At 44.0% G+C, this 26,404-nt stretch overlaps 1 protein-coding gene across 6 annotated transcripts in view; it reads right to left on the minus strand.

Annotated features, from left to right (window-relative positions):
* Positions 1 to 14,727: 14,727 nt before the first annotated feature.
* Positions 14,728 to 26,404, minus strand: part of AP2A2 (adaptor related protein complex 2 subunit alpha 2) — a 49,379-nt gene continuing 37,702 nt past the window's right edge. For 2 of the 6 annotated variants that reach the window (XM_075713251.1, XM_075713250.1), the window contains exons 14-23: positions 25,575 to 25,748; positions 23,736 to 23,899; positions 21,914 to 21,991; positions 20,937 to 21,019; positions 20,089 to 20,178; positions 19,198 to 19,321; positions 18,270 to 18,386; positions 17,986 to 18,055; positions 17,207 to 17,341; positions 14,728 to 16,405 (exon numbers count right to left, since the gene is read on the minus strand). In XM_075713251.1, the coding sequence (XP_075569366.1) occupies positions 16,328 to 16,405; positions 17,207 to 17,341; positions 17,986 to 18,055; positions 18,270 to 18,386; positions 19,198 to 19,321; positions 20,089 to 20,178; positions 20,937 to 21,019; positions 21,914 to 21,991; positions 23,736 to 23,899; positions 25,575 to 25,748 (1,113 nt within the window). In that variant the 3' untranslated portion in view covers positions 14,728 to 16,327. Of the gene's footprint in view, positions 16,406 to 17,206; positions 17,342 to 17,985; positions 18,056 to 18,269; positions 18,387 to 19,197; positions 19,322 to 19,796; positions 20,179 to 20,936; positions 21,020 to 21,913; positions 21,992 to 23,498; positions 23,519 to 23,735; positions 23,900 to 25,574; positions 25,749 to 26,404 lie in introns of those variants that run through there. The other 4 variants (XM_075713254.1, XM_075713253.1, XM_075713255.1 and 1 more) reach the window with 3 other exon arrangements.

The raw sequence follows: 26,404 nt of genomic DNA on the forward strand, positions 1-26,404 counted from the left end.
TGAAAACTCTCTGCATCTGGGCGCGTGTGCGGTTCTTGTTTGCTTTTGCACTTCCGATTCTCTCCCCGTTCGCGCCGAGGGGGAGTGAGCGGGTGGCTGGGCGGGCACTTAGCATCCAGCCAGGGTCACCCCGTCGCTGACTGGCACACACACGGGCCCCGGCTGGGGCTAAGGAGGACGGGGAGGCTTCGGGAAGGAGCCAGAAGCCCCCGCCTCCCTCTTGCCCCGCGAGACTCGGTGCGATACGGGGCTGCTTTTCTTGCCCGAGGCCCTAGCCCAGGCCTTCTTCCCACCTTCCTTTACCTTCGCTTCTTGGCCTGCCACCCTCAGTCAACCTGTGCGTTCCTCCCAGCAGCCTTCACCCACAGAAAGACAACCGTGCCACACACCGTGCAGCCCCTCACCACGCTGAAGACCACCGCCGCCACCTCCGCCACCAGCACCTCCAAGACCTCTGTCTCCAGAGAGGCCAGCCCCGCTAGCAGCACAGAAGTCCCTCTGACAAGGACGTCTCCAGGTCCCAGCTCTCCGCCTGCCCCCAGCAGCCCGCTCAGCACCCACCTGCCATCTGCCGCCACTTCCGCAGTCTCCTCCACGTCGGCCCCAGCCACCAGCCCCAAGCCTACGCCTACGACCCTAAGGCGCAAGCCCTCTGCCACGACAACGAGCGCTCCAAAAGAGTCACCTGCACCAGAGTCCTCCGCACCCTCCACAGCCAAAACCAGCCCGCTGCCGTCGTCTGCCTCTTCTCCCTCCTCAACTGTGTCCTCGACAAGGCTGAGCTCCTCGCAGCCTGGTACGGCTCCCTTCCCGCTGCTTCTGCCTCCTCTTCCCAGCTCTTACCCTTCCTTCCGCCCATGCTTCGTTCCAAGCACCGTACGCCGCTCGCGCATTTCCCTTGGTACTAGGCCCTCCCCTCCCGCTGCCTTTGGCCAGTCTGGGGCGCGGCGCAGTCCTGGGCCTGTGTTCTGGCGCCGGTTGGGATGCAGCTAATTTCTGTTCCTAGCAGCTTGGCTGGCGCTGTGTTTTAGATGTGTGGCCAAGCCGGTGTCGGTAGCGCACGAGTGCTTTAGCTGTTGCTGAGGAGGGCTAGCACAGCACCCGGGCCTCCTCTGTTTCTCCTTCTGCCTGCCAGCGAGCGGGCAAGGGGTGGGCAAGAGGTTGGCTGGGGACACAGCCGGGAGAGCTGAGCCAAAGCGAATGACCAAGGAGGTACTCCATACCGCAGAACGTCATGCGGAGCAGTAAAAAAAATGGGGTGGGAGGGAGCTTTCACCAGGCAGCCGTTGCTCGGAGACCGGCTGGGCATTGGCCACCGGTGGGAGGCGGTGAGCGATTGCCTTTGCATCTCGTGGGCGCGTTTTGGTTGGTTTTTCCTTCAGCTTCTTTGCTTCTGAAAACTCTCTGCATCTGGGCGCGTGTGCGGTTCTTGTTTGCTTTTGCACTTCCGATTCTCTCCCCGTTCGCGCCGAGGGGGAGTGAGCGGGTGGCTGGGCGGGCACTTAGCATCCAGCCAGGGTCACCCCGTCGCTGACTGGCACACACACGGGCCCCGGCTGGGGCTAAGGAGGACGGGGAGGCTTCGGGAAGGAGCCAGAAGCCCCCGCCTCCCTCTTGCCCCGCGAGACTCGGTGCGATACGGGGCTGCTTTTCTTGCCCGAGGCCCTAGCCCAGGCCTTCTTCCCACCTTCCTTTACCTTCGCTTCTTGGCCTGCCACCCTCAGTCAACCTGTGCGTTCCTCCCAGCAGCCTTCACCCACAGAAAGACAACCGTGCCACACACCGTGCAGCCCCTCACCACGCTGAAGACCACCGCCGCCACCTCCGCCACCAGCACCTCCAAGACCTCTGTCTCCAGAGAGGCCAGCCCCGCTAGCAGCACAGAAGTCCCTCTGACAAGGACGTCTCCAGGTCCCAGCTCTCCGCCTGCCCCCAGCAGCCCGCTCAGCACCCACCTGCCATCTGCCGCCACTTCCGCAGTCTCCTCCACGTCGGCCCCAGCCACCAGCCCCAAGCCTACGCCTACGACCCTAAGGCGCAAGCCCTCTGCCACGACAACGAGCGCTCCAAAAGAGTCACCTGCACCAGAGTCCTCCGCACCCTCCACAGCCAAAACCAGCCCGCTGCCGTCGTCTGCCTCTTCTCCCTCCTCAACTGTGTCCTCGACAAGGCTGAGCTCCTCGCAGCCTGGTACGGCTCCCTTCCCGCTGCTTCTGCCTCCTCTTCCCAGCTCTTACCCTTCCTTCCGCCCATGCTTCGTTCCAAGCACCGTACGCCGCTCGCGCATTTCCCTTGGTACTAGGCCCTCCCCTCCCGCTGCCTTTGGCCAGTCTGGGGCGCGGCGCAGTCCTGGGCCTGTGTTCTGGCGCCGGTTGGGATGCAGCTAATTTCTGTTCCTAGCAGCTTGGCTGGCGCTGTGTTTTAGATGTGTGGCCAAGCCGGTGTCGGTAGCGCACGAGTGCTTTAGCTGTTGCTGAGGAGGGCTAGCACAGCACCCGGGCCTCCTCTGTTTCTCCTTCTGCCTGCCAGCGAGCGGGCAAGGGGTGGGCAAGAGGTTGGCTGGGGACACAGCCGGGAGAGCTGAGCCAAAGCGAATGACCAAGGAGGTACTCCATACCGCAGAACGTCATGCGGAGCAGTAAAAAAAATGGGGTGGGAGGGAGCTTTCACCAGGCAGCCGTTGCTCGGAGACCGGCTGGGCATTGGCCACCGGTGGGAGGCGGTGAGCGATTGCCTTTGCATCTCGTGGGCGCGTTTTGGTTGGTTTTTCCTTCAGCTTCTTTGCTTCTGAAAACTCTCTGCATCTGGGCGCGTGTGCGGTTCTTGTTTGCTTTTGCACTTCCGATTCTCTCCCCGTTCGCGCCGAGGGGGAGTGAGCGGGTGGCTGGGCGGGCACTTAGCATCCAGCCAGGGTCACCCCGTCGCTGACTGGCACACACACGGGCCCCGGCTGGGGCTAAGGAGGACGGGGAGGCTTCGGGAAGGAGCCAGAAGCCCCCGCCTCCCTCTTGCCCCGCGAGACTCGGTGCGATACGGGGCTGCTTTTCTTGCCCGAGGCCCTAGCCCAGGCCTTCTTCCCACCTTCCTTTACCTTCGCTTCTTGGCCTGCCACCCTCAGTCAACCTGTGCGTTCCTCCCAGCAGCCTTCACCCACAGAAAGACAACCGTGCCACACACCGTGCAGCCCCTCACCACGCTGAAGACCACCGCCGCCACCTCCGCCACCAGCACCTCCAAGACCTCTGTCTCCAGAGAGGCCAGCCCCGCTAGCAGCACAGAAGTCCCTCTGACAAGGACGTCTCCAGGTCCCAGCTCTCCGCCTGCCCCCAGCAGCCCGCTCAGCACCCACCTGCCATCTGCCGCCACTTCCGCAGTCTCCTCCACGTCGGCCCCAGCCACCAGCCCCAAGCCTACGCCTACGACCCTAAGGCGCAAGCCCTCTGCCACGACAACGAGCGCTCCAAAAGAGTCACCTGCACCAGAGTCCTCCGCACCCTCCACAGCCAAAACCAGCCCGCTGCCGTCGTCTGCCTCTTCTCCCTCCTCAACTGTGTCCTCGACAAGGCTGAGCTCCTCGCAGCCTGGTACGGCTCCCTTCCCGCTGCTTCTGCCTCCTCTTCCCAGCTCTTACCCTTCCTTCCGCCCATGCTTCGTTCCAAGCACCGTACGCCGCTCGCGCATTTCCCTTGGTACTAGGCCCTCCCCTCCCGCTGCCTTTGGCCAGTCTGGGGCGCGGCGCAGTCCTGGGCCTGTGTTCTGGCGCCGGTTGGGATGCAGCTAATTTCTGTTCCTAGCAGCTTGGCTGGCGCTGTGTTTTAGATGTGTGGCCAAGCCGGTGTCGGTAGCGCACGAGTGCTTTAGCTGTTGCTGAGGAGGGCTAGCACAGCACCCGGGCCTCCTCTGTTTCTCCTTCTGCCTGCCAGCGAGCGGGCAAGGGGTGGGCAAGAGGTTGGCTGGGGACACAGCCGGGAGAGCTGAGCCAAAGCGAATGACCAAGGAGGTACTCCATACCGCAGAACGTCATGCGGAGCAGTAAAAAAAATGGGGTGGGAGGGAGCTTTCACCAGGCAGCCGTTGCTCGGAGACCGGCTGGGCATTGGCCACCGGTGGGAGGCGGTGAGCGATTGCCTTTGCATCTCGTGGGCGCGTTTTGGTTGGTTTTTCCTTCAGCTTCTTTGCTTCTGAAAACTCTCTGCATCTGGGCGCGTGTGCGGTTCTTGTTTGCTTTTGCACTTCCGATTCTCTCCCCGTTCGCGCCGAGGGGGAGTGAGCGGGTGGCTGGGCGGGCACTTAGCATCCAGCCAGGGTCACCCCGTCGCTGACTGGCACACACACGGGCCCCGGCTGGGGCTAAGGAGGACGGGGAGGCTTCGGGAAGGAGCCAGAAGCCCCCGCCTCCCTCTTGCCCCGCGAGACTCGGTGCGATACGGGGCTGCTTTTCTTGCCCGAGGCCCTAGCCCAGGCCTTCTTCCCACCTTCCTTTACCTTCGCTTCTTGGCCTGCCACCCTCAGTCAACCTGTGCGTTCCTCCCAGCAGCCTTCACCCACAGAAAGACAACCGTGCCACACACCGTGCAGCCCCTCACCACGCTGAAGACCACCGCCGCCACCTCCGCCACCAGCACCTCCAAGACCTCTGTCTCCAGAGAGGCCAGCCCCGCTAGCAGCACAGAAGTCCCTCTGACAAGGACGTCTCCAGGTCCCAGCTCTCCGCCTGCCCCCAGCAGCCCGCTCAGCACCCACCTGCCATCTGCCGCCACTTCCGCAGTCTCCTCCACGTCGGCCCCAGCCACCAGCCCCAAGCCTACGCCTACGACCCTAAGGCGCAAGCCCTCTGCCACGACAACGAGCGCTCCAAAAGAGTCACCTGCACCAGAGTCCTCCGCACCCTCCACAGCCAAAACCAGCCCGCTGCCGTCGTCTGCCTCTTCTCCCTCCTCAACTGTGTCCTCGACAAGGCTGAGCTCCTCGCAGCCTGGTACGGCTCCCTTCCCGCTGCTTCTGCCTCCTCTTCCCAGCTCTTACCCTTCCTTCCGCCCATGCTTCGTTCCAAGCACCGTACGCCGCTCGCGCATTTCCCTTGGTACTAGGCCCTCCCCTCCCGCTGCCTTTGGCCAGTCTGGGGCGCGGCGCAGTCCTGGGCCTGTGTTCTGGCGCCGGTTGGGATGCAGCTAATTTCTGTTCCTAGCAGCTTGGCTGGCGCTGTGTTTTAGATGTGTGGCCAAGCCGGTGTCGGTAGCGCACGAGTGCTTTAGCTGTTGCTGAGGAGGGCTAGCACAGCACCCGGGCCTCCTCTGTTTCTCCTTCTGCCTGCCAGCGAGCGGGCAAGGGGTGGGCAAGAGGTTGGCTGGGGACACAGCCGGGAGAGCTGAGCCAAAGCGAATGACCAAGGAGGTACTCCATACCGCAGAACGTCATGCGGAGCAGTAAAAAAAATGGGGTGGGAGGGAGCTTTCACCAGGCAGCCGTTGCTCGGAGACCGGCTGGGCATTGGCCACCGGTGGGAGGCGGTGAGCGATTGCCTTTGCATCTCGTGGGCGCGTTTTGGTTGGTTTTTCCTTCAGCTTCTTTGCTTCTGAAAACTCTCTGCATCTGGGCGCGTGTGCGGTTCTTGTTTGCTTTTGCACTTCCGATTCTCTCCCCGTTCGCGCCGAGGGGGAGTGAGCGGGTGGCTGGGCGGGCACTTAGCATCCAGCCAGGGTCACCCCGTCGCTGACTGGCACACACACGGGCCCCGGCTGGGGCTAAGGAGGACGGGGAGGCTTCGGGAAGGAGCCAGAAGCCCCCGCCTCCCTCTTGCCCCGCGAGACTCGGTGCGATACGGGGCTGCTTTTCTTGCCCGAGGCCCTAGCCCAGGCCTTCTTCCCACCTTCCTTTACCTTCGCTTCTTGGCCTGCCACCCTCAGTCAACCTGTGCGTTCCTCCCAGCAGCCTTCACCCACAGAAAGACAACCGTGCCACACACCGTGCAGCCCCTCACCACGCTGAAGACCACCGCCGCCACCTCCGCCACCAGCACCTCCAAGACCTCTGTCTCCAGAGAGGCCAGCCCCGCTAGCAGCACAGAAGTCCCTCTGACAAGGACGTCTCCAGGTCCCAGCTCTCCGCCTGCCCCCAGCAGCCCGCTCAGCACCCACCTGCCATCTGCCGCCACTTCTGCAGTCTCCTCCACGTCGGCCCCAGCCACCAGCCCCAAGCCTACGCCTACTTCCACGTTTACGTCTACTGCGAGTAGTACATATTTTTCCTCCCAAAACACCACATTTACTCCGCTTGGCAAAACATCTTCATTTGTATTTCCCACCAGCATCTCTGCTAAGTCCACTGCTGTTTTGATTTCAACTCTTCTAGCTACACCAAGGACTTTTGCTCCTCGTGTTCTTACTACTGCCTCTACAGAGTCAGGTGAAAGGAATTCTTTGCGAACAACAACATTAACTACTACTCGCACTTCATCATCTCCTTCTTTCACTTCTAGACTTTCAACATCCTTGTCTTCTTTTGTACCATTAACAGTCTCACAAGGTAAAGTATATCCATATCAGTTCCTATATCATGTTTTTGATTTTAGTGTATCTTTTCTTTCATGAGTGTATGAATTCTTACACTACATATTTTTTGGCTATGACACCATTTGTATGCATTGGCTCTCTCTTTTCTCCTTTCTGCAGTTATTCTTTGTAGTGTAGTTGTCTGAAGTCTGATTTCATAACAACAGGTTCCCTGCTATATACCTATGTAAACATTAAAAAGTGTGAGTTAAGGAGGCTGACAGGATGGTTGTCAGGAGAGTCACAGCATCATTTGGTTTTTAATCTTAAAAAACCCCTAAAGTAAGAAAGATAGCCTGTCCAATTAAAAGGTGTCTCTTGACTTACCCTGCATTCATCCTGTTACCTCTCATATACTCTTTCTGCACACTTGAGCATTTTTTTTTTTAATCTCTTCTGCAGGATACTGTTTTCTCAGTTTTCAAGGTACAGTGATGTTTTTTTGGCTCCTGTGCATAATTAAAACCTAATATGTTTTGACTGAAGGAATACCACATTCTACAATTTTTGCACAATTCCATGTAAAGGGAGGCACACAAAACAACATTCTCTCGACTGGTTTTAAATGAAACTGTCCTACTTCAGGATCTACATTATAGGATTCAGAAACACTGGTGTGGATGCACAAGAGACATCTGTACATTTTTAACTGTACTCTGCAGAGAAAGCAGTGGCCTACTTTCTATTTCTATTTAGAAACAGCAAGGTGGAGAGTTTTTATTCAATGCTTCTTAGGATATGGATTAACCCTTCTACAGTAAACCAGAATGACACATGCACCATTCAATCTGTCAATGGAAGCTGGATTTCCTGTATGGTTCTTTTTTATATATGTATTTGTTTTAACCACTGTTTGAGGATCCATCTCAATTTCAGCTACTTTGCATTCTCTCTTGGTCTCCCATATAAAGATATATAAAGATATAAAGTTCAACATATAAAGAAGAAACTATCTGAAAGTGTACTTTAGCCATATCATACTGCCTTCTCCACTGTCATATACCACTGTCACTGTTTGTTCTACTTTTCCATATGTTTACTTCCTAAAGAAATTGCAACCTCACCTCCAACAAGTTACAGCCTTCACTTGCCTTATCTTTTTCAAGAATTAGGAGAGATATGTGGCATCCGAATAGGCCTGCCCTTTTCTACTCTGCTTGATAATGAAATTTTAAGTATTTGCATCTTTTTATCTTTGAAGCATGTGTTCAAAATTTTTCCACAGGCCATTATGCTATTTCCTTATTTGTTGTGAATCTTAGAATCATAGAATGTTTTGGGTTGGAAGGGACCTTTAGAGATCATCTAGCCCAACCCCCCTGCAGCGAGCAGGGACATCTTCAACTAGATCAGGTTGCTCAGAGCCCCATCCAACCTGACCTGGAATGTTTCTAGGGATGGGGCCTCCACTACTTCTCTGGGCAACCCGTTCCAGTGCTTGACTACCCTCATTGTAAACAATTTCTTCCTTACATCCAGTCTACATCTATCCTTCTTTAGTTTAAAACCATTACTCCTTGTCCTGTCACAACAGGCCTCGCTAAAAAACGTGTCCCCATCTTTCCTATAGGCCCCCTTTAAGTACTGGAAGGTTGCAATAAGGTCTCCCTGCAGCCTTCTCTTCTCCAGGCTGAACAACCCCAACTGTCTCAGCCTGGCCTTGTAGGAGAGGTGCTCCAGCCCTCGGATCATTTTTGTGGCCCTCCTCTGGACCTGCTCAAACAGGTCCATGTCCTTCTTGTGCTGAGGGCCCCAGAGCTGGACGCAGTACTCCAGGTGAGGTCTCACCAGAGCAGAGCAGAGGGGCAGAATCACCTCCCTCGACCTTCATCCACCAGTACCCCCAAGTCCTTCTCCACAGGGCTGCTCTCAATCCCTTCATCCCCCAGCCTGTATTGATATTGGGGGTTGCCCCATCCCAGGTGCAGGACCTTGCACACACCAAGTCCTCCATTCCATTGTTAGATCAACTGAACCAGAAACTTATCTTTAAGAGCAACAAAAAAAAAAAAAAAGAACAAAACAGAACACCACACTCAAGTCATCCAAGACATCACCTACTGAGTCTTAATCCAGAAGACTATTTACACAAAGGGTCCCAAATAGTCAACTAAGGGATCCTTATTTGTGGTTACTACTCTCAAACAGTGATGTGAGAATCAATATGTAACAGTGGTGTTGCAGAACCTTTCATCTCTGTTTTCACTGTTAACTTTGTCAGCAGAGTCCAGCTTGTCAGTCAGCTCAGCCACAAGGCATGGCAGAATTATCTACTTGCAGAGCAAGCGATTGAATGCACAATCTGTCCTTCCTCCCACTGTTACACAAGTAATGCAGTATGAAAGAGGCTGGTTTCAGGTTTTTTAGCAGAAAGGAGGCTCAAATTGACTGACTGCACATCAGGAAATGACACTTTGACCCAAGGAGATGTGATTCTTTCTATTGCCCCATTCCCTTTGACCCTGCTTTCCATGCATCCTCATAATGTTCACCTCACAGAATGGGAATCCAAGTAGGAACTCTCATAAGCACAAGGATTTTCCCCAGTATAATTAATGTTTTTGGTGCCTGATTTAGATTTTGTTCACATTCTTTTTCTAAGAAAAGTGCTTCAGAACAGTATCTTCCCAACCATACCGTTACTGGGTTTGTTCCTTGCAGTTAACAGGCAGTACCTCCCAGTATTTATATCATGAGTTCAGAAAGTTGCAAACAAGTTCTCCCTTCTCTGCACATTTTTCAGCCCTAAACTGAGCAATTCTGGTACTGTTCAGTCTTACAGAATATTAACAGTACCTTTCAGTCCAGAAAGAAAAGTTAAATAGTGGCCTCACCCCTAGCTCTTCATTCATGAGATACAAGTATAGTACCTTAGTCTAGTTTCTAGTTATTAATTGCCTTATTTTCCAACAACAAATTCCCAAATTCATACTACAGTATTAACTGAACCTTCCCTACAACAATATTCAGGTTTCATCCATAACCTTTCTTCAAAGCAGGGAACCTGAATGTTCTCAAAGGTGTTGTACAGGATGAGTGTGAGAGGTGCATAAACTGCCTTCGTAGTATTCAACATCTTTGTTCTCCTTAATATAAACTTCAAACACAATCTTTAAACTTGTTGCAAAACCTGTGTTTTCAGTCACCTTTTTGCTTCATAAAGTGCATAGTGTCTTTCTACAAGTCAGGAGAAAATGCAAAAATCAATACATGTAATAATTACCTGCTATGTAGCGTCACGCATTCTATCTAGTAAGGAAACACAGACTTCGGGCAGGCATTTAAGTTGTGAACTTCTGGCTGCCTATAAATAAACAAATTCTTAAAATGAGCAAATTAAGCATTTTTCAAATAATTAAAATCAATTACAAAGTCTGTGAACCAGAAATAATTCCACCAGAATTAGCCAGCTGGTTGTTTTATTTGCATCTTTGCGTTCTCATCAGTGGATTAGTTTTTTCCTGCTGGACTGAATTCGCACTATACAAATGAACAAAAAAAAGTCATGTTAAGAATACTTCCAGTGACTTGCATTTTCTTAGTTGTCCTCCAGGCTAACTATCTCATGCATCTTCAGTGCCTAGTTTAAAACCTTCTCTTGCTGTGTTACTCACTTGTGACTTGTTAATTGTCTCATGCAGTAGGAATGGTTTTCCATGAAACTAAGTATGGAGGCTTTTGGCATCCAGCAAAGGTCACTTGAGAAGACCTGCTATAATTTTTTTTCTTTTTACATTTGGCAGAACGTTGTAGAGAACTTGAATATGAAGAAAAAATAACTTACAAAGGCTGTTCTACAAATGTCACTTTAAGCCGGTGTGAAGGATCGTGTCCATCTTCAACAAAGTAAGGATAATTTAGAGATTGTATAGTACTAAAATTGTTTCTTTTTTAGTTGGCCACCTGTAAGTAGTGATATTTGTTAACTACCACTCATTCATAATTCAGGGAGAAAAATGTGGTTGGCATCTACCCAGCAATATAACATTGCAGTATAAGCCAGCTAACTAGAAACAAAACTAATAAGGTCATTTAGTACATAGGGATTTACAATTTAAACAAGGAATGTTATCTCCCTTCCTTAAGGTTTTTTTTAAAAAAACAGACATCAATGCTTCAGGTTTTGGGGACTTTTTTTGTTGTTTTTTTGTGGCTTTTTGTTTGCTTTTTTTTTTGTTTGTTTGGGGTTTTTTGTTGTTGTTTGGTAAAGATGGAGAAGGTCAGTTAGACTACAAATACCCATTTTCAAATAGCCAAGCCAGCAAAATAAATTTCTCTCACCTAAATACATACTGTCACTTCAGTTGTCTCAATGTTCTCCTAATAGTGTAACTCAGGGATATTTTATAGTTAGAAGTGTGCTGTCTCAGTCTGTGCAGTTCTGCTTGCTCATTAGGAGACTATCCAGACAGGGAATCAAGGCTTCAAATAAAACTAAACTCACTGCAGCAGTATTAGAGTTCACAGTTATTTGGGGAAAAATATTTAAAATTGTTTTATTTCCAACAATCCAAGCAAATACAATGTTCAAGAATAGGAAAGCAATGAAGGGTTTTGCTTTTGCAATAACTAATTTAAATTAATCCTGAAGCTAAAAGCTATCCCCTGCAAAGTGGGTTCAGGTGTTCCCCAGCATTTTGAAAACTGAGTGATTGACTTTGTACCTTGAGAATTTTCAAAAGGGCTGTGAAGCCTGGAGGAAGATTTTTTGAGTTAAGGTTCATCACAATCACTAAAAGTTGTGGTTAAAACAGTTTTAATTGAAACCAAGCAGACTTTTCTCCCCTTTACAGAGAATTTTACAAAATTTTTTTTTCTGTAACTCTCTTGTTCCCATAGCTGAATTCTAGCCTACATTTATACAACTTGTCACTGAAAAAAAAAAAAAAAAGATAGGAGCAAGTCCAGCACAGTTGGCTGAACTTGCCAGACAGAAAAGCAACAGTATAACAGAACAGTAGTACTATCATAAAGAGAATCTAAATCTCACCTGCTTATTCAAGCTACCACTTCACCAACCTGTGCTTTATTCCTGTTAATTCAGCAAGATATATCAAAGTCGACTACTACTTTGTTAACTGACCTCACAGCCCACAATTATGCAGTCATCAGCTTAGATTCTGGTGCTAACAGTTCAGGGGAAGAAAGGGATTTTCCTTCCTCCATGAACTGTGCAAAAGGAACATGCACAATTTAGCACCTTTATTAACAGATCATACCAAAGACCTTTTGCAAACTGCAAGTAGCCCAGTGCACAGGTTTAAAAAAATTTAAATATATAGTTACTTTATGGTTTTCAGAAGTGCAAAAGGAGAATGGGGAAATCAAAACCTATTGGTTTTCCAGTGAGGTCTGAGGCCTAATAGCTCTAAGTGCTTTGAAAATTCAGTCTTAAAAAAAGAAGGCAGAAGGTCAGTACACCTGAACTCCTGCAGTAGTCATCATGAGAACTTAGAATAGAGTCAATTGCTGCACTGTTTGTAGTTCTGTAGTGACAGAACTGTTAAACTCTAAGGGTTGTGCTCTTTCCTCTAAACCTTCCACCATAAGAAAAAAATAACGCTCAAATACTGGAAAAGCTGTAAGCCTAAAATGCTGCATACAAATACTAACTGATCCTCCCTCTTTTCCAAACAGGTTGAATGTTGAGCAGATGATGGTCAACACAGTATGCAGTTGCTGCAGGCCACTTCATCTTCTTAAGAAGGAATTCCAACTACCATGCCAAGACCCAGATAACCCTGGAAAAAGGCTCATTACAGAACTAATTGTATTTAGTGGTTGCGTGTGTAACTTTGACAGTTGCATACACTAGCCAGACTTCCAGACAGCCTCAGATACCAATTTTTTTTAATTAAACACTGATCATAATTTAATACTTCCACAGTGACTGCTCATTGTGGGAGTTCTCTTGTATTGATTATATAGGATAGCCTTGCAGTGAGGCTTCCTGAGCAGCTACCTGGAGTGTCAATGAAGTTAACTGATAAATTATTCCTGACCAGGAGGGGTTGGGGGTGGTGGTGGGTGCAGGGGAGAGAAGCAGGGAGGGGGAGGGGGGAAATGGGCAGGTTGCAGGTTGGGAGGGAAGACCATGTCAGAGACTGTCTGGCCTTGCTCAGGGTGATATTTAACCAGACGCTAGAAACTGTTCTAGGCAATGTACAATAACAGAAGTTTGACTTTGAAATAAAGTAGAAGGAATTGAATTTGCTAACTTATTTCTCATTATTTGACCAATTATTTTAACCAAAAATAGTCTGTTAGGTTCACTACAGTTGAACTAGTACCTGTGGAATAGCAGCACATTACCTCACTGGGAGAACAGACAACTGTCCTTTGAAAGTGGACACAGCACTTGTGCTTGTCATCCATACACAGCTGCTGTCAGAAAGCAAGGTGCTAAACCAAAAAGCTAATTGTCAGGTTTCTACATGCACCCTTAATGTAGTGGGACATTTCATCATTAACACAGACATGTGGCTTTTAGACAAAGCAGAAATTTGCAGGGCATTTGTCTGCAAGAAATCAAAGACCACGTGTCTAAAGGACACAGGTAGCTCACTCGCAAGCAATTTCTACGTGCTGCTAATAGAGAGTATTCTTACTACTTTGTAAGTTGTTAAGAAAAAGTTGTATGAATGCACAAAAGCTCATAGTGCCAAGGTTTGGTTTTTATTTTTCTTCTAGCAAGTTTTAGAGAAGTACTAAGAATCTGAAGCACACATTTAAATCTTGAGTGAGGTTATTTAGCAGTTTAGATACTCTCCTTTTACAGCAACATCAGCTTTTTTTTTTTTTAAAAAGTCCTGCCTGTGTGTAATACAGGTGTGTGCTTCATAGTCGCAACCATACCCCACTGTTACACCAGTTTACTGCAGTATGTACTGTTAATGTACTTACTGTTGTTAAACACTAACATGTTAGCATTGGATGAAAGATTTTGCATCAAGGGTTTTTTTTTTTTTCAGCAGAGTATTTGTAACATGTGACCAAACACACCAACAAAAAAGCTATAAACAAAATCACTGGGGGAGCAGAGATCTGCAGGGCCAGGTAAGACTCAACTGAAGACAACCCACCAGTAGTTTGCAGAAAAGAATTTACCATTACACATCAATTGTTGTTGCATGACAACCATTCCATGCAAGTATTCTTTACACTTCCATGCCCCCAAACAAAAAAGGACAGTTTGATTACTGTTCTAATCCTTTATTTAATCTTAATACGTTCTTCTGATGCATATAGTCTAATATATAGTCTTCTATATGAAAAATTCTCCACTTAGACAGAACTTTGTTTTATACAAATAAGACAATCACCATAAATGTTACATACTGGAGTGTAGGTCAAGAATGAACATATGCTACCTGTTTTGCTATTCAGTTATTTTCACATGTCAATGCCTGAAAATACTGTACTTAAAAACAATAACACTGTTTACTGCAGAAATTACTTTATCTGATTGACAGGATACATCACTTTGGTAAGTTAACCATCATTCACAAATAATCAAGTATTTGTCCTTAATTTGTTCACTTTTCTGCTCATGGCTTCATTGAGCTGACATTTAATAAAAAGTGTGAACAGTCATAAGCTTAACACAGTCACCACTGAAAAGACACTTTCCCTTACCCCCCCTCCTTCCCACATTTTTAATGCACATTTTAGCACAGTTTGAACCAAAGCAAAGTGAACTAAAGTAGTGCAGTGTCTCAAGGTGTCCTTTAATGAGGGCACAGAACATTTTCAGGGGGACAGATATACAACAGGATTTGGAAAAAATGAAATAGAAGCTCCTCCCCGTCTTTGCCAAGACTCCCTTTAGTTCAGCACAACAGATTTTTAACATAGCAGCCAACAGCATAGTTAAGATAACAGGACTAGAGAGACATACAGCATCCAAAGGACAAAACACAAGCTAGTCCATTAGTATTTTGCCAACTGCCCAACCTGACTGCAGGAACTGCTCATGAAGATTTGATCACAAACATTGTCTTTGAAAAGAGTCTCGATTAGCTTCTTGAAAGGCCATAAAAGGGCCAATCGTTCAAGAGAACTTCTGCAGAAAGACCAGGTCTATAGCCAAGTTTTAAGTCATACATCCATAGTTACCAGCCATTTCTGGAAAAACAAAACATCTCCCAAAATCCACACACCACAGCCAAACCCTTTGTTCCTCATTTTCATTTGCACTCAAGTACAATCACTAACCTTCAACCAAACCAAATTACAATTGCCCAGCTCCATCACTTAACTCAAAGCACTGAAGAAAAAAAGCATGGCACACTCAATCATGTAGAATCCTGTCCCCTGCTGTACACTGGGCAGCATGACAGGAGCCTCATTTAAATGTGTTTTCAATGTCATCACTATCTCTCAAAACCTTTATTTCATGGGCATACTTGGTTGTATGTGTTGTGAGACACCAGTCCAAGGCATCCTTTAAATAACCTTGAGGAAATCTTGATCTAAGGTTCACTTCTCATGTCAGCAGCAGCTGACTTCATTCATCGTGACCAGTAGTACTTGCTGACAACTGCCCACAGTTCCTAACTGCACTACCTCACCTGCTTGGTTTTAGAAGCCTTTGTTGCATCTCAAGGCTTGAAGAGTGTGAGCCAAAGTTGTGTCCACTTACTTCTGCAGAGAGGCTGCAAAGAGTTTGCTGATGTGAAACAAGTTACAAAGGCTTTCATTGTAAAAACAACTATAAAAGCTGAACATTTTGGGGCCTTCTACTCTCAAACACAAGTCTTCTACACCATGTTGGGTATTTTTATGACCACTGAAAGACAGGAAACTGTTCAGATGTCAGTTATTCAAACTCTAAAGTTTTATCATTACTGTACACTGGGGAAAACTATTGTTTAAAATTACATTTTCACCTAAAAGAGTGCATGCCTTACAGCCCTTCAAGGGCCCATTTCTCCCCACTTCTTTTACACAATACCAGACTCTGCAGTTAGTTATATCACATCATTAGGATTATTCCTTGCCAAGTCTGATGGGAAAGGACAGAATATTTAACTTCAGTTTGATTAACAATGAACAAGCATGTACTCATTCACCACCTACTGGAGAAGCTCACCTTATTTCAGATAAGCAGAAGGATTAAGAATAGCTTTTGTGTTCAATCCACTTTCCAAAGACCAGAAAACATTAAGATGTAAAGGATTACAAGATTAATACTTTAAGACCCTGGTCCTGTTTCATTTTTCAAATACAAAGATTGGCGACACTCAACATAAACATTCACTTGAATCAGATTCAAACACATCTTGGAATCTGCCCTTCCATCCAGTACAAGACTTGTGGCAATGTTCAATTTTACAAAGTTTTGACTCTACATTAGCATCTGAATTAACCTTACTGAGCAGCATTACATTGGCTTCTTTCAGCTCAGAGCAGAGGGAGTACCTGTTAAAGGCACTAAGGCAAAACATTACAAGCCATTTCCAGTTGAAATCCTTGGTTGACATCTAAATCAGTTTCCCTTTAACAAGTTTAAAAGCCTGACCTCTGCAAAAACAAAGGAGCACAAGACAGCCCTCCCACCCTTTGTGTAACACACTAAAAGCCATTTTTAATGTAAAAAGTCTCTTCCCTGTACTGTACATTTTATAGTCTTAATTTCAAACAAGGGTCAAGTCCTATTAAGGCAGGGAGCTGGTATTGGTTAACATTGCAGTACTCAGACAGTGATGTACAAGACATTTATTTGCAGTATGATGACAGTGATATAAGTGGAAAACCCAAAACTGACATGGTTAGTATTAAAACTGTTCTGACAGCAATTCACATAATCTCTGAGATACAGCTTCTTTACTTGTTCGTAGTGTGAGCCTATACATCTGAAAAAGAACATCAAATATTATTTACTTTTTAAACACAGTTTGGCATTAAATGAATTCAGAGTCAACTAGTGAAAGCTACCAGTTACTTCTTACTTCTTGTTGGATTTGGTAGGAAAAAGCCCTCAAGTTAAAACATTCAGAGGCAGCCAGCCACTGAGTAATACAGCTTTTTCAAACCATAGGCTGAAGTACACCTTCAAAACCTTGTTGAGAACTACCGTTGTTCTAATATTTTTAGGCTTTAACAGCAAGGTGGTGTCCAAAATTTTTCTTCAAGAGCAGTAAATGCTATGGAAAGGTCTAAAGACTCTCTACTACCACTTCTCCAGAAAACTTACCACCCAAAACTTATTTTCAGTCCTCAGTTAACTTTGATAAAATCTCTATCAAAATGCTTGAGGAAAAATACTCTTAATACTGTGTTCGTTTATGTTTTCTCTTTTAGTCAATCATTCTTTTATTAATTTAAAATGTCAAAGGGAATTATACTTAATCTTGTCCAAAGTGCACAAAGCAGAAACATTAAATGTTTCCAACCTTCAAAAGAAGATGAGACTCCACTAACAGTCTGGAATAATATGATCTCTTCCAACAGGGAAGATAATTGCTATGAAGCAGCAGCTTACCAGACTGGGCCAGGACCACCTGCTACAATGTCATTTCTTGTTGGAGTCTGCAGTCACAATTAGCTACTGCAATAGTGATTTTAAATAAATACCTTAAGGAGTTTCAGATATACACAGATATTTAGTTCAAACAAGAACTTATATTTAAGCTGTAGATACTTAAAACAGATACCTGTGCCTGGAGGTTGGGTTCAAGGCGCAGCAAGCATCCAATCTGAGTAGTTTTTGTATGTATGATACCAGCACCAACAAAGTTAGCAGGATTGGGATCTACCTCTTCAAGTAGAGCTGATCCAAAGCCAATTATCTATGAAAGAAACCCAGAAGATTTACATGTGGGGACAGCAGGACATCATACCAACTCTACCCAAGCACAGCCACCACCAACTAGCAAAACAAGTAGGAGACTAATTTTTTTTTAAGTGTTCAAGACATTAAAGAATTATCCAATACCAATTTTATTACAACAAATTTTTTAAGTGACTGAGTGGCCCTGATAATGAGCTGTTCCTAAAAAAAAGGTACTTCTCAGTTGTTTTTGAGAAGTTAGATCCAATACGAGTCTCTCCTGGTTTTGGTAAACCCATTCCTGTCTTAGACTGTCATTCCTGTTTTGCCTAAGGCAGCCAGTTCTACAAGAAGTTGCTTGTTTTCTTTTCTAACCAGTAACTCTAGTATAAATTAAGGCTTGAAGTATCTTCCAATTCAGTTTTAAGCACTGAACTGGTGTTTTCTTAAATAGCTTCAAGTATCCGGCTGCTACTGAAGACTACATCTAATTGAAGCCACACTGAGAAACAAGTCCATTCAACCCAGCACTGCCAAGGGTCTGTTCCACAACATGGACTTACACTAACAGGATGATCCAATTGCCATATAAGCCAAGATGAACAAAGTTTGCTTATACCACTACATTTACACTACAAATTAAAAATACCATGCTACTCCCACCTTTGCTTTTGTGATCTCAGCATCCATCGGGTGTTTTGCTTTGAAGATATTCTGTACTTCTTGTTTCGGACTGCAAGACAAGGCAAGATGAACATGGTATGACACATGTATTATGTACAATATTGTTCAATAGCAACTAGTTATACTGGGAGAGTTTATAACTCACAGGATTAAGTATGGGATGGGGCACTGCACCAGCTACATTCACAAATATACGTGAATGCCCTTTTTCTTCCCTTGGCCCACCACAAGAGCCCCAAGCCCAACTACAGACAAAGTCTTACTTGCTCAGTTGCTTCCAACGCTGAAAAAAGTCTTGAGAAGACATCTCTGTCGGCTGGAAAAATTTATTCAATGTGATGGGTAATTTTACAGAAAGATTTTGAAATGTTCCGCCATATCTGCATATGGAATAGAAAGAACACAGTGTATGCAGTACAGTGTCAGCAGTTGCTCAGCCTAAATCAACGAAGCAATTGAGGATGAACACTAAGGTGCAATTGTTTATGATTAAAATCCATCAACTGCAGATAATGTTATTTCTAAGATACAGTTTTAATCCACTGTTAAATAAATTTATTTGCTCTGCTTAGATGGCACATGAAAGTGAATTGGCAGAACTTCTAATAATGATCTCAGTTTTAACACAGGTTGTTATCCTTCTAGACAGCACCCAAAGGAGTGAAAATTTATCCCTGTGAAAACATACCAGTAAGAACTAGTTTAGACTAGAATAACAGAACGTAGCCTAGAAAGCAGGATTTCCTAAAGGCTGATGTTGAGTGGACATAACAAGATTCTATTTTTGGCTGCATGCATTTCCAGTCCAAGTAGTTTGCAGAAGTGTTCTTGGTTTCCAGAAGGGAGAAGTCACTGCGTATATTCCTGTCAAGATTTCTTAAGCAAACAGGAAGACTGCTGTTTTATACGGATAGCAGAAACAGAAATCATGGAGACATTTTAATCAGTAGCTGCTTCTTGATTAGTTTGGGTTTGGTTTGTTTTTTTTTTTTTTTTTTAAAAAACACATTTTTCCAAGTGGATTCCCTACCTCCCCTAGTGGCTTAAAGCTTAGTGAGATCAATTTTTCAAGTAAGTCATCTACCCAAGACAGCTTTATGTGTCCGTATTCTACATTTCAGTCAGAGGAGCAGGATAAATTTAACATCTTTCATCTAATTAATTTACTAGCATTTGAATCCTCTGTTTTACCTGAATTGAATGTTCAGGATTGGAGCTTCCATAAAGTCTGACACACATTCGATGTTCACAACCTGTTGAACCTGTGCACCTCCATCCACTGTGGGGTCAACAGGTTTTGTCTGAAGATTCAGGCATAAGAAGTGGTTAAGGAAATGGATCAATGAATTGATAAAAAAAATTAATTTAAAAAATAGCAAATCCTCCAATAAGCTAGATAAGGGATTAGCATCATGTCCACTCATTCTTTACATGCTACTGAATATTCAAAGCTCAATTCTTGTACAGCAAATTTTTTTTTTTCCTCCATACTGACACACCTAGCAGCAATAATGCCCACAATTCTCAGTTATTTGAATATTCTTAAAAAAAGATGCCCTCAAAAAGGTATGAGGGCACAGACTTCACAATAAAAACCACTGGACTATTTCATTTTGATGTGAACATTACAGTGATGCTTTGAGTCAAACAAGCTTGATTACAGAGTTTCCCACAAATCCTCAATTTGCAATACCAAGCGTTAAGGATGAACTGTAAATTAAAAGCTTATTTTAAAGTATCATTGTCTTTATGTACGTGTATACCTCCATCTCAAGCCTGAGGCTATCTATACCCCTGCTATTTCATGACAGGGGAGAAAACTACAGTTACATTGCATATTTATTCAGCCTAATTTCTCCTTATTTCAACAGCAAAATTTGAGTTTTAAGGAGAGAATCTTCCATCTCTGCTCAAGACTTGTTCTTTCTACCCAAACTTTAGAAAACTAGTTATCAGCAAGTTTCTCATTTCTCCATGTTCAAGGACACCATGCCTTGATCCAGCAGCTTTATTATAACTTTGTGTGGCATAAAACACAAAACCCAAATAAGAACAGACACATGCTACTGCATTTAAGGATATTTGACTGTAGGTCATCTGAGCAGATTACTGTTGGAGTAAAATTCAAGAACTGTGTTGATGTCTTATTACCATAAAATATGAACATACGTCCTAGAAAGAAAAGACATCAGAATTTAAGTATGTCACACGTAATCATATTGAACTACTTGTACTTCAAGTATCTATTATATTGTCTTTCTACCTTTCTTTAAAACAACTTCTAAAAACAAAGCATAATCTACATGGTTTATCTTACCAAGATATTCACTGTTCAAAATGAAGTAACAGATCAAAACAAACCATCAGACCTCTCCCACAGTAGCTGTCACACAGGTAGTTAAATAATCAGTGGAAGTCTTTCAGTTGCCGGAGAACTTTACCTTTTCTATAAAGAAACTATTATGGTAGCAAAAGTGATGCAGAAGGGGAGAAGCAAGCAATCCTAGTGCTGGCCCGTGTTTGATTCCCAGCTCTTTCCTAGATGTTTTCAGTATCTTGTGCATTAATGTGTTACGACACACGTCTGAAATTTATTGTGTATCATATTATTACAATAAGCTATAAAAATTGAGGAGAATAGTCCTTTATAGCCCTGGCTGTACCAGCCTTACAACTAGGCAGCAAGAGCTGGAGTTTACAGTACCACTTAACACTCCCATTTCATCTCAGCTACCAAAACAACCAAGAAGTTTAAGGAAACAAGAATCCACACAGAAGCCAAGGACCCACAAACAATGAAGATCCTAAGACAGGTTAGGCCTGAAATCACATTTTCCTCTTAAGTAGCTGAAAAGAAGTCCTATCCACAATATTGTGCTGGCATTGGTTGATAATGCAGACAGCTAACCACTTGGCCTGAAAGATCTTACCCAGGTTCTGTCGAAATTCAGATTTCAATCCAATTTGTAGCAACTGATTTTCAAATAAGACTCCATTATTTTTACACACAAACCTAGGGGAAGAGAGGGGAAATGTGTTTTAAATTGAGCCATATTAAACAATATTTAGAACGACAAAATTCAGGGTTTACACAGAGGATGAAGATTGTGGTTAACCTAGAGCGCATCAGTCTGTGAGAGAGGCCTTTGCAGAAAACTGCAGTTAGAAAAGACAATTTTATAACCAAAACCACCACTTGTAGGACACTAAAAGAACTGAAATTTTTATTTGATAGGATGTCTGAGAAACTACGAAGGAAGTCCTAATATGCTATTACACACACACACACTCTGTCTATAAAGGACCAGGCAACAGACTAGGATTTTTCTTATTCATATTCTTGACAACTTCTGAAACTCATTAGGTTGGTGCAGAATTGAAAAGTTTGAAGCTTTGACTGTTTAAACCTGAAAGAAAAAAGAATCCCTTGTTTCATCAGTTCTGTGTCACATAAGTCAACTGAGAGCTGTATTTTTTTTCCCCCCATTTTGAGAGGAAGCCCATTCTGATTTCACTTTCTGTCACCCTTCACTTAAAAGTAGAAGAGGTGGTCAAACATGAGCCTTTTGCATACAAGGCACTTGAAACATACTCCCAAACATCAGTACTTTTGATAATTTACTCATGTTTTTCCTTTATTTGTGAATAGTTGCAAAACTTAACATACAACTGGCACTGCCTCATTTTAGAGCAGTGTGTGATAGCACTGACTTGTAAAGGCAACTCTAACCTGTGTATTCATGAGCTTGTCATAAAATCCACAGCATCTACAGAGGTGTTCTAGTCACAAGTCTGACAGTACATGCTTCTTTAGTTTTGCTGGTATTAAGTTAATGCACAATATAGTTTTGCTTTATAACTATATTCTGGAAGTTGCCCAGCCTTGCAAGGTTTTAGTATTGCTTACTTGTGAAAAAGCTCATCAGCATCATGCACAGTATCAGCTGGTTCCTCAGAAACTACCTCAGATGAAGCCAGGTCAGGGCTAGTTCAGGCAGCACAAAGGAAGAAAGGCAGTAGCGACAGAGATAGCAGGAGTTAGTAAAGACAGCTTAGTGCTTAGTTATTTCTTTTACCTCCTTCCTCAAAAATGGTACTGCTGAGTTTAATGCATGAAAAAAAAATTATTAGCTGCCCTAGCTCAGTACCCCTAGAAAGATTTTAGGCACTAGGCAGTATTTTCCCCCACTTCTCTCCCCCACCCCACCCCTCCCTGATTGTTAGGAACCAGCAATTCTTCCCAAAGATAGGAGACAGCTGAAGGTGTTCAGTAGCTTCAATTTATACCTCTTAAAGAACCAAGTCCATTTAGGTGTTTAATTGTGACAGCAAAAAAGTTTTAGTTCAAAACCATAAACGTAGATTAACTACTACAAACGTGCACTTTGAAGCAGAGGCCTCATCAACCTTAGTGGCACTTCTAACTACAGCTGCACAATCAGTTCTTAAAAACACGCAAGTGTTAAGTGTAGGCAGGAATATACGGATACACAGAGAATGACTTACCCAAGTAACAGATTAGAAACAAAAGCGACAACAGCACTAAAAAGAGGCAGGAAACTGTAAAAAGCAACTTCTCAGTATCATTAGAGAAGCATTTCATCATCTACAGATAGACCAAGGGGTTGGGCAATGCTATACTTTCTTCTACAGAAAGAGAAAACTCTTTTTAGGTAACTTTTGCTTATGAAACTACTAGTATTGGGTTTTTTTTTTTTTCCCTCCCCTCTTTTTAAGAAAAAGGTCTAACAAGCTTGTGTAGCTTCTTGAAGTCTTGGTATTGTGTAGCATGATTAAACATCACTTATTGCATTCCAAGAGAAACACAAGATCAAGTCTTAATCACTGCAAACCTGCAACAATGCATTGCCTAGTATAAAATTTTGATGAAAGTCTCAATGATCCAGGCATATAAGTTTCACTAATTATATGTTTTATATTAAGATGCATGGCAAATTTGTCACGACATCATTCAAAATGTGGTCCTTGACACTAGCAACACATTCTTTGGCCAATAAGATGACAGATTTTTAAAGACATTTTATGATCTTTACTATTTATTTCTAAAATTTTAGCCAACATTTGAGTGTGGCCACAGTGGCTTTAATATTAAAGGGATTAATAACAACATTGCACTTACACTACACTTGGTAATGCAATTAGGAAGATAATTGTATCAAATCCCCTTAAAAAAAGCACTATTTTTTTTTTCCCCCCCCTTTTCACACCTGTTTGTCAGACAGTAGCAGAACAATTTAAGTATATCTTGAAATTCTGAGAACCAGCATGCCTGGATATAATCCATCTCACTGTTCCAGTATCAGCTTGCCGTAAGTGGAAAGACACAAGCACACTTTATGGAAATAAGATAAGAATAAACATATTCATATCAGGCCAGATAATACATCTTGAATTTGAGGGTTAAGATGCACAAGCAGCTTAGTTTAACAAAGAAGCAAAACCAGCATGAAAACTAGGCAATACTGTGTGGCTAATATCCTCAGGTTGATTACTACAGATTCAGGTTTTCCCTGAGCAGAGGTATTCAATAAAGACAGCACATCCAGTACAAGTTCAAGAACACCTCTCTTGCTGCACAACTACCACCCAGGAACACATTCAGTAAGCTGGAACAAAAGCGAAAGTTATTGTATGTATTTTTTTTTTCCTCTAACCCTGTTTTAACAGACAAATTCTTCTTCAGATTCCTTACAGGGTGACTTAATTACCTCGCAAAGTTGTCATCAGAACCAGGAGCAAGAGGTGCAACCGCAGAAGCTGAATCTGAAAATACATCCACCAGCAGGCTACCACTAGAGGACGGTGGGGGAGCTGAATTGGTGAGAGGAGCAGCACCCAGACCCAGCAGATCCGCAGATGGAGAAGGAGTAGACTAGGGAAGACAAGACACTTGGTGTTACACTACAGCAAAACTAAACCAAAGCTGTCTCTTTTGCATAGACAACTAAGCTATGGCAAACTGCCTCTCCCCACCCCAAATCAAGCTTTGAATTGATGTAGGAGGCTTCATGAATGCAGTTATCACCTTGTATTTCAACTTAAGGTCATTTACAGATGTGGTTTTCTTTTTCCCTTTTGTTTTTTTTTTTTCCTTTGAAGAGAGTTATGTCCATCTAACCGTTAAATAAAAAAAAAAACAAAATTCATCTGTATAGAATCTGATTCTGCAGAAGAAAGACTCCATTCCTGCCCCCCCTGCTTCTCCCCTCTTAGTTTCAAGAGAAATTAAGTACTGTAGGGAATAGAATTCAAATGTGTTGCTTTTCTTTCATGGAGAATCCAGCAAGAAATGCAGTGGCTTTTACACAAACCTAAATTAAAACATCACAGCATCTTTAAAGTTGACTATCAGTCATGTATTAGAGATTAGCAGCGTACAATATGCCAGATATGCTGAAGATGAGTCATGAGATGCATTTGGATGAGTCTGAAATTTTGTTTTCGTAAGCCAACTCAAAAGTTATCATATACTCCAAAGACTGAATTTGATGCAGTATAACAAAAAAAATTCCCTGGCAAAAAAATTTTCAGAAGCCAATCACTAAGAACTAGTGAAAACAAACAGTTGGAACATATTCTTGGCATCTAAGCCACTGATGAAGGTAAAATAGTGTAGTTTCTTACATGGCTGCAACCCATAAAGTAAAGCTCATAAAGCATAACACAATTTTAACTGCCTGTCACCTCAGTCAATCTGGCATGCAACAAAAATTTGGCAGCTTTCCTGCTGGAAAGGTATTTCTGTCCACTCAAAGATGTTACACTTGGAACATGTACTCTTACATACTGCAATGGCTAAGAGTTAAAGGATTGTGCTTTAACAAACTGGGCAGGAGTGTGCTACAATATTTCCTCTTAAGTAATCTACTACTACATCTCAAATGTAATTACAAGTTATGCTAGTCATTAAAACCAGAAACAAGTATTACATTATGGGAACGATTCATCCTACCAGCTTTAATTGACAGTAAGGTGAGAAGTTTCAGCTCAGAAGAAACAAGACTGTGGCCTTGTCTACCATAACTGAACTCAAACAGTAGTGTCAAATAAACAGTAACAACACTGTATTGATTTAAGAACATCCTATTAAGTCAAGTGTTGTCCACTTCTAGTAATAACAACCTGAAACAAGGTGCAAAAATCTACCATGTTAGACAAAGCAGAACAGCTGATACTTTGAAGTTAAAGGTACTCCTTTTAAACCTGCTAATTTTATCATCTCACCTTCACTGCAATTTCACTGGCAAGGAAATTCCCATTCCTAAGTTTACAGCAATATTCTTCAAAGTAAAAATGTAAAAGGGACTTTTTTTTTTTTTAGGCTGCAGACAGTCTGTCTCCATTTACATATTTCCAAAGGAAAATTGCATCCGAGCATGTGGTTGGGGGAAAGCAGCTGTATGTTCCCCTGCTACTTTATAGCGAACACCCATAGTCTTAAATTTGAGATGAGAAGTTTTAAACCCCTGAAAAGCCACTTCAAGGAAACCACTCTTTTGTCACCTGCACGCTGTCTAAATTAGTGAAATAACAGCTTTTAAACTCACAACAGCACTGGCATTGACAGAGGCAGGTTCAGCGCTTCCATTCATATCAGAGCTCCTCTCCTTTTTGATCTCTTCCAGGTCAGTAACTGTGCCTGGGCCTTTCTTCTTCTTGAGTTTAGCCAAAATTGAGGATTCCCTCTCTGGAAAGGGAGGCATTTCTTCCAGCACTGTAGCCTTATCACAGAAAACAATGTGTATGAGTTAAACTTACAGAAAAAAAACAAACCAGCTTCTGACTCTTTGAAGAGTCATAGATTGCATGAGGCAAAAGCAGAAGTGATGTCCACATAGAAAATGACTATGCAGTTTATTGTACAGTGACAGAGTAGACTCGCTTTTTTTTAAAAAAGAAAAAAAAAAATTTTCTGAAGTCCTCCCAAAGCAGTTGTTTAAGAGAACAGGAGCATACAACTTGCTGGTACAGTGCCACTAAATAAATAAATAAAGACCATTAGGTCTGCTATGATCTAATTTAAGTCAAGCAGACCTAGACTGAAACCACAGATTACCCAAGGATCTTGTCAGACCTAAGCACTTACTAGTTGTCAAGACTAAGCATGCCATGCTCTGGCCAGATCTGAGAGCATCAGGTTAAAACACTTCTAGAGACCAAAAAAAAAAAAAAACCACCCACCAAACCATCAAGCAAGTCCTCAAAACAAAGCACTAGCCTTTTGGTACCTGAATACTGTAGGACCCTGTACTACACGAGCTTTCACTGGCTTCAACAGTCACTTGTCCCACTAAAGCAATAACTTTGATTTTAGCTCTAAATTAAAGATGACTACAGCTGAATTAGGTAGACTAAAAGAATCAACACCCATATTGTG

Source organism: Pelecanus crispus, chromosome 6 (assembly GCF_030463565.1).
Source record: "Pelecanus crispus isolate bPelCri1 chromosome 6, bPelCri1.pri, whole genome shotgun sequence".
NCBI lineage: Eukaryota > Metazoa > Chordata > Aves > Pelecaniformes > Pelecanidae > Pelecanus > Pelecanus crispus.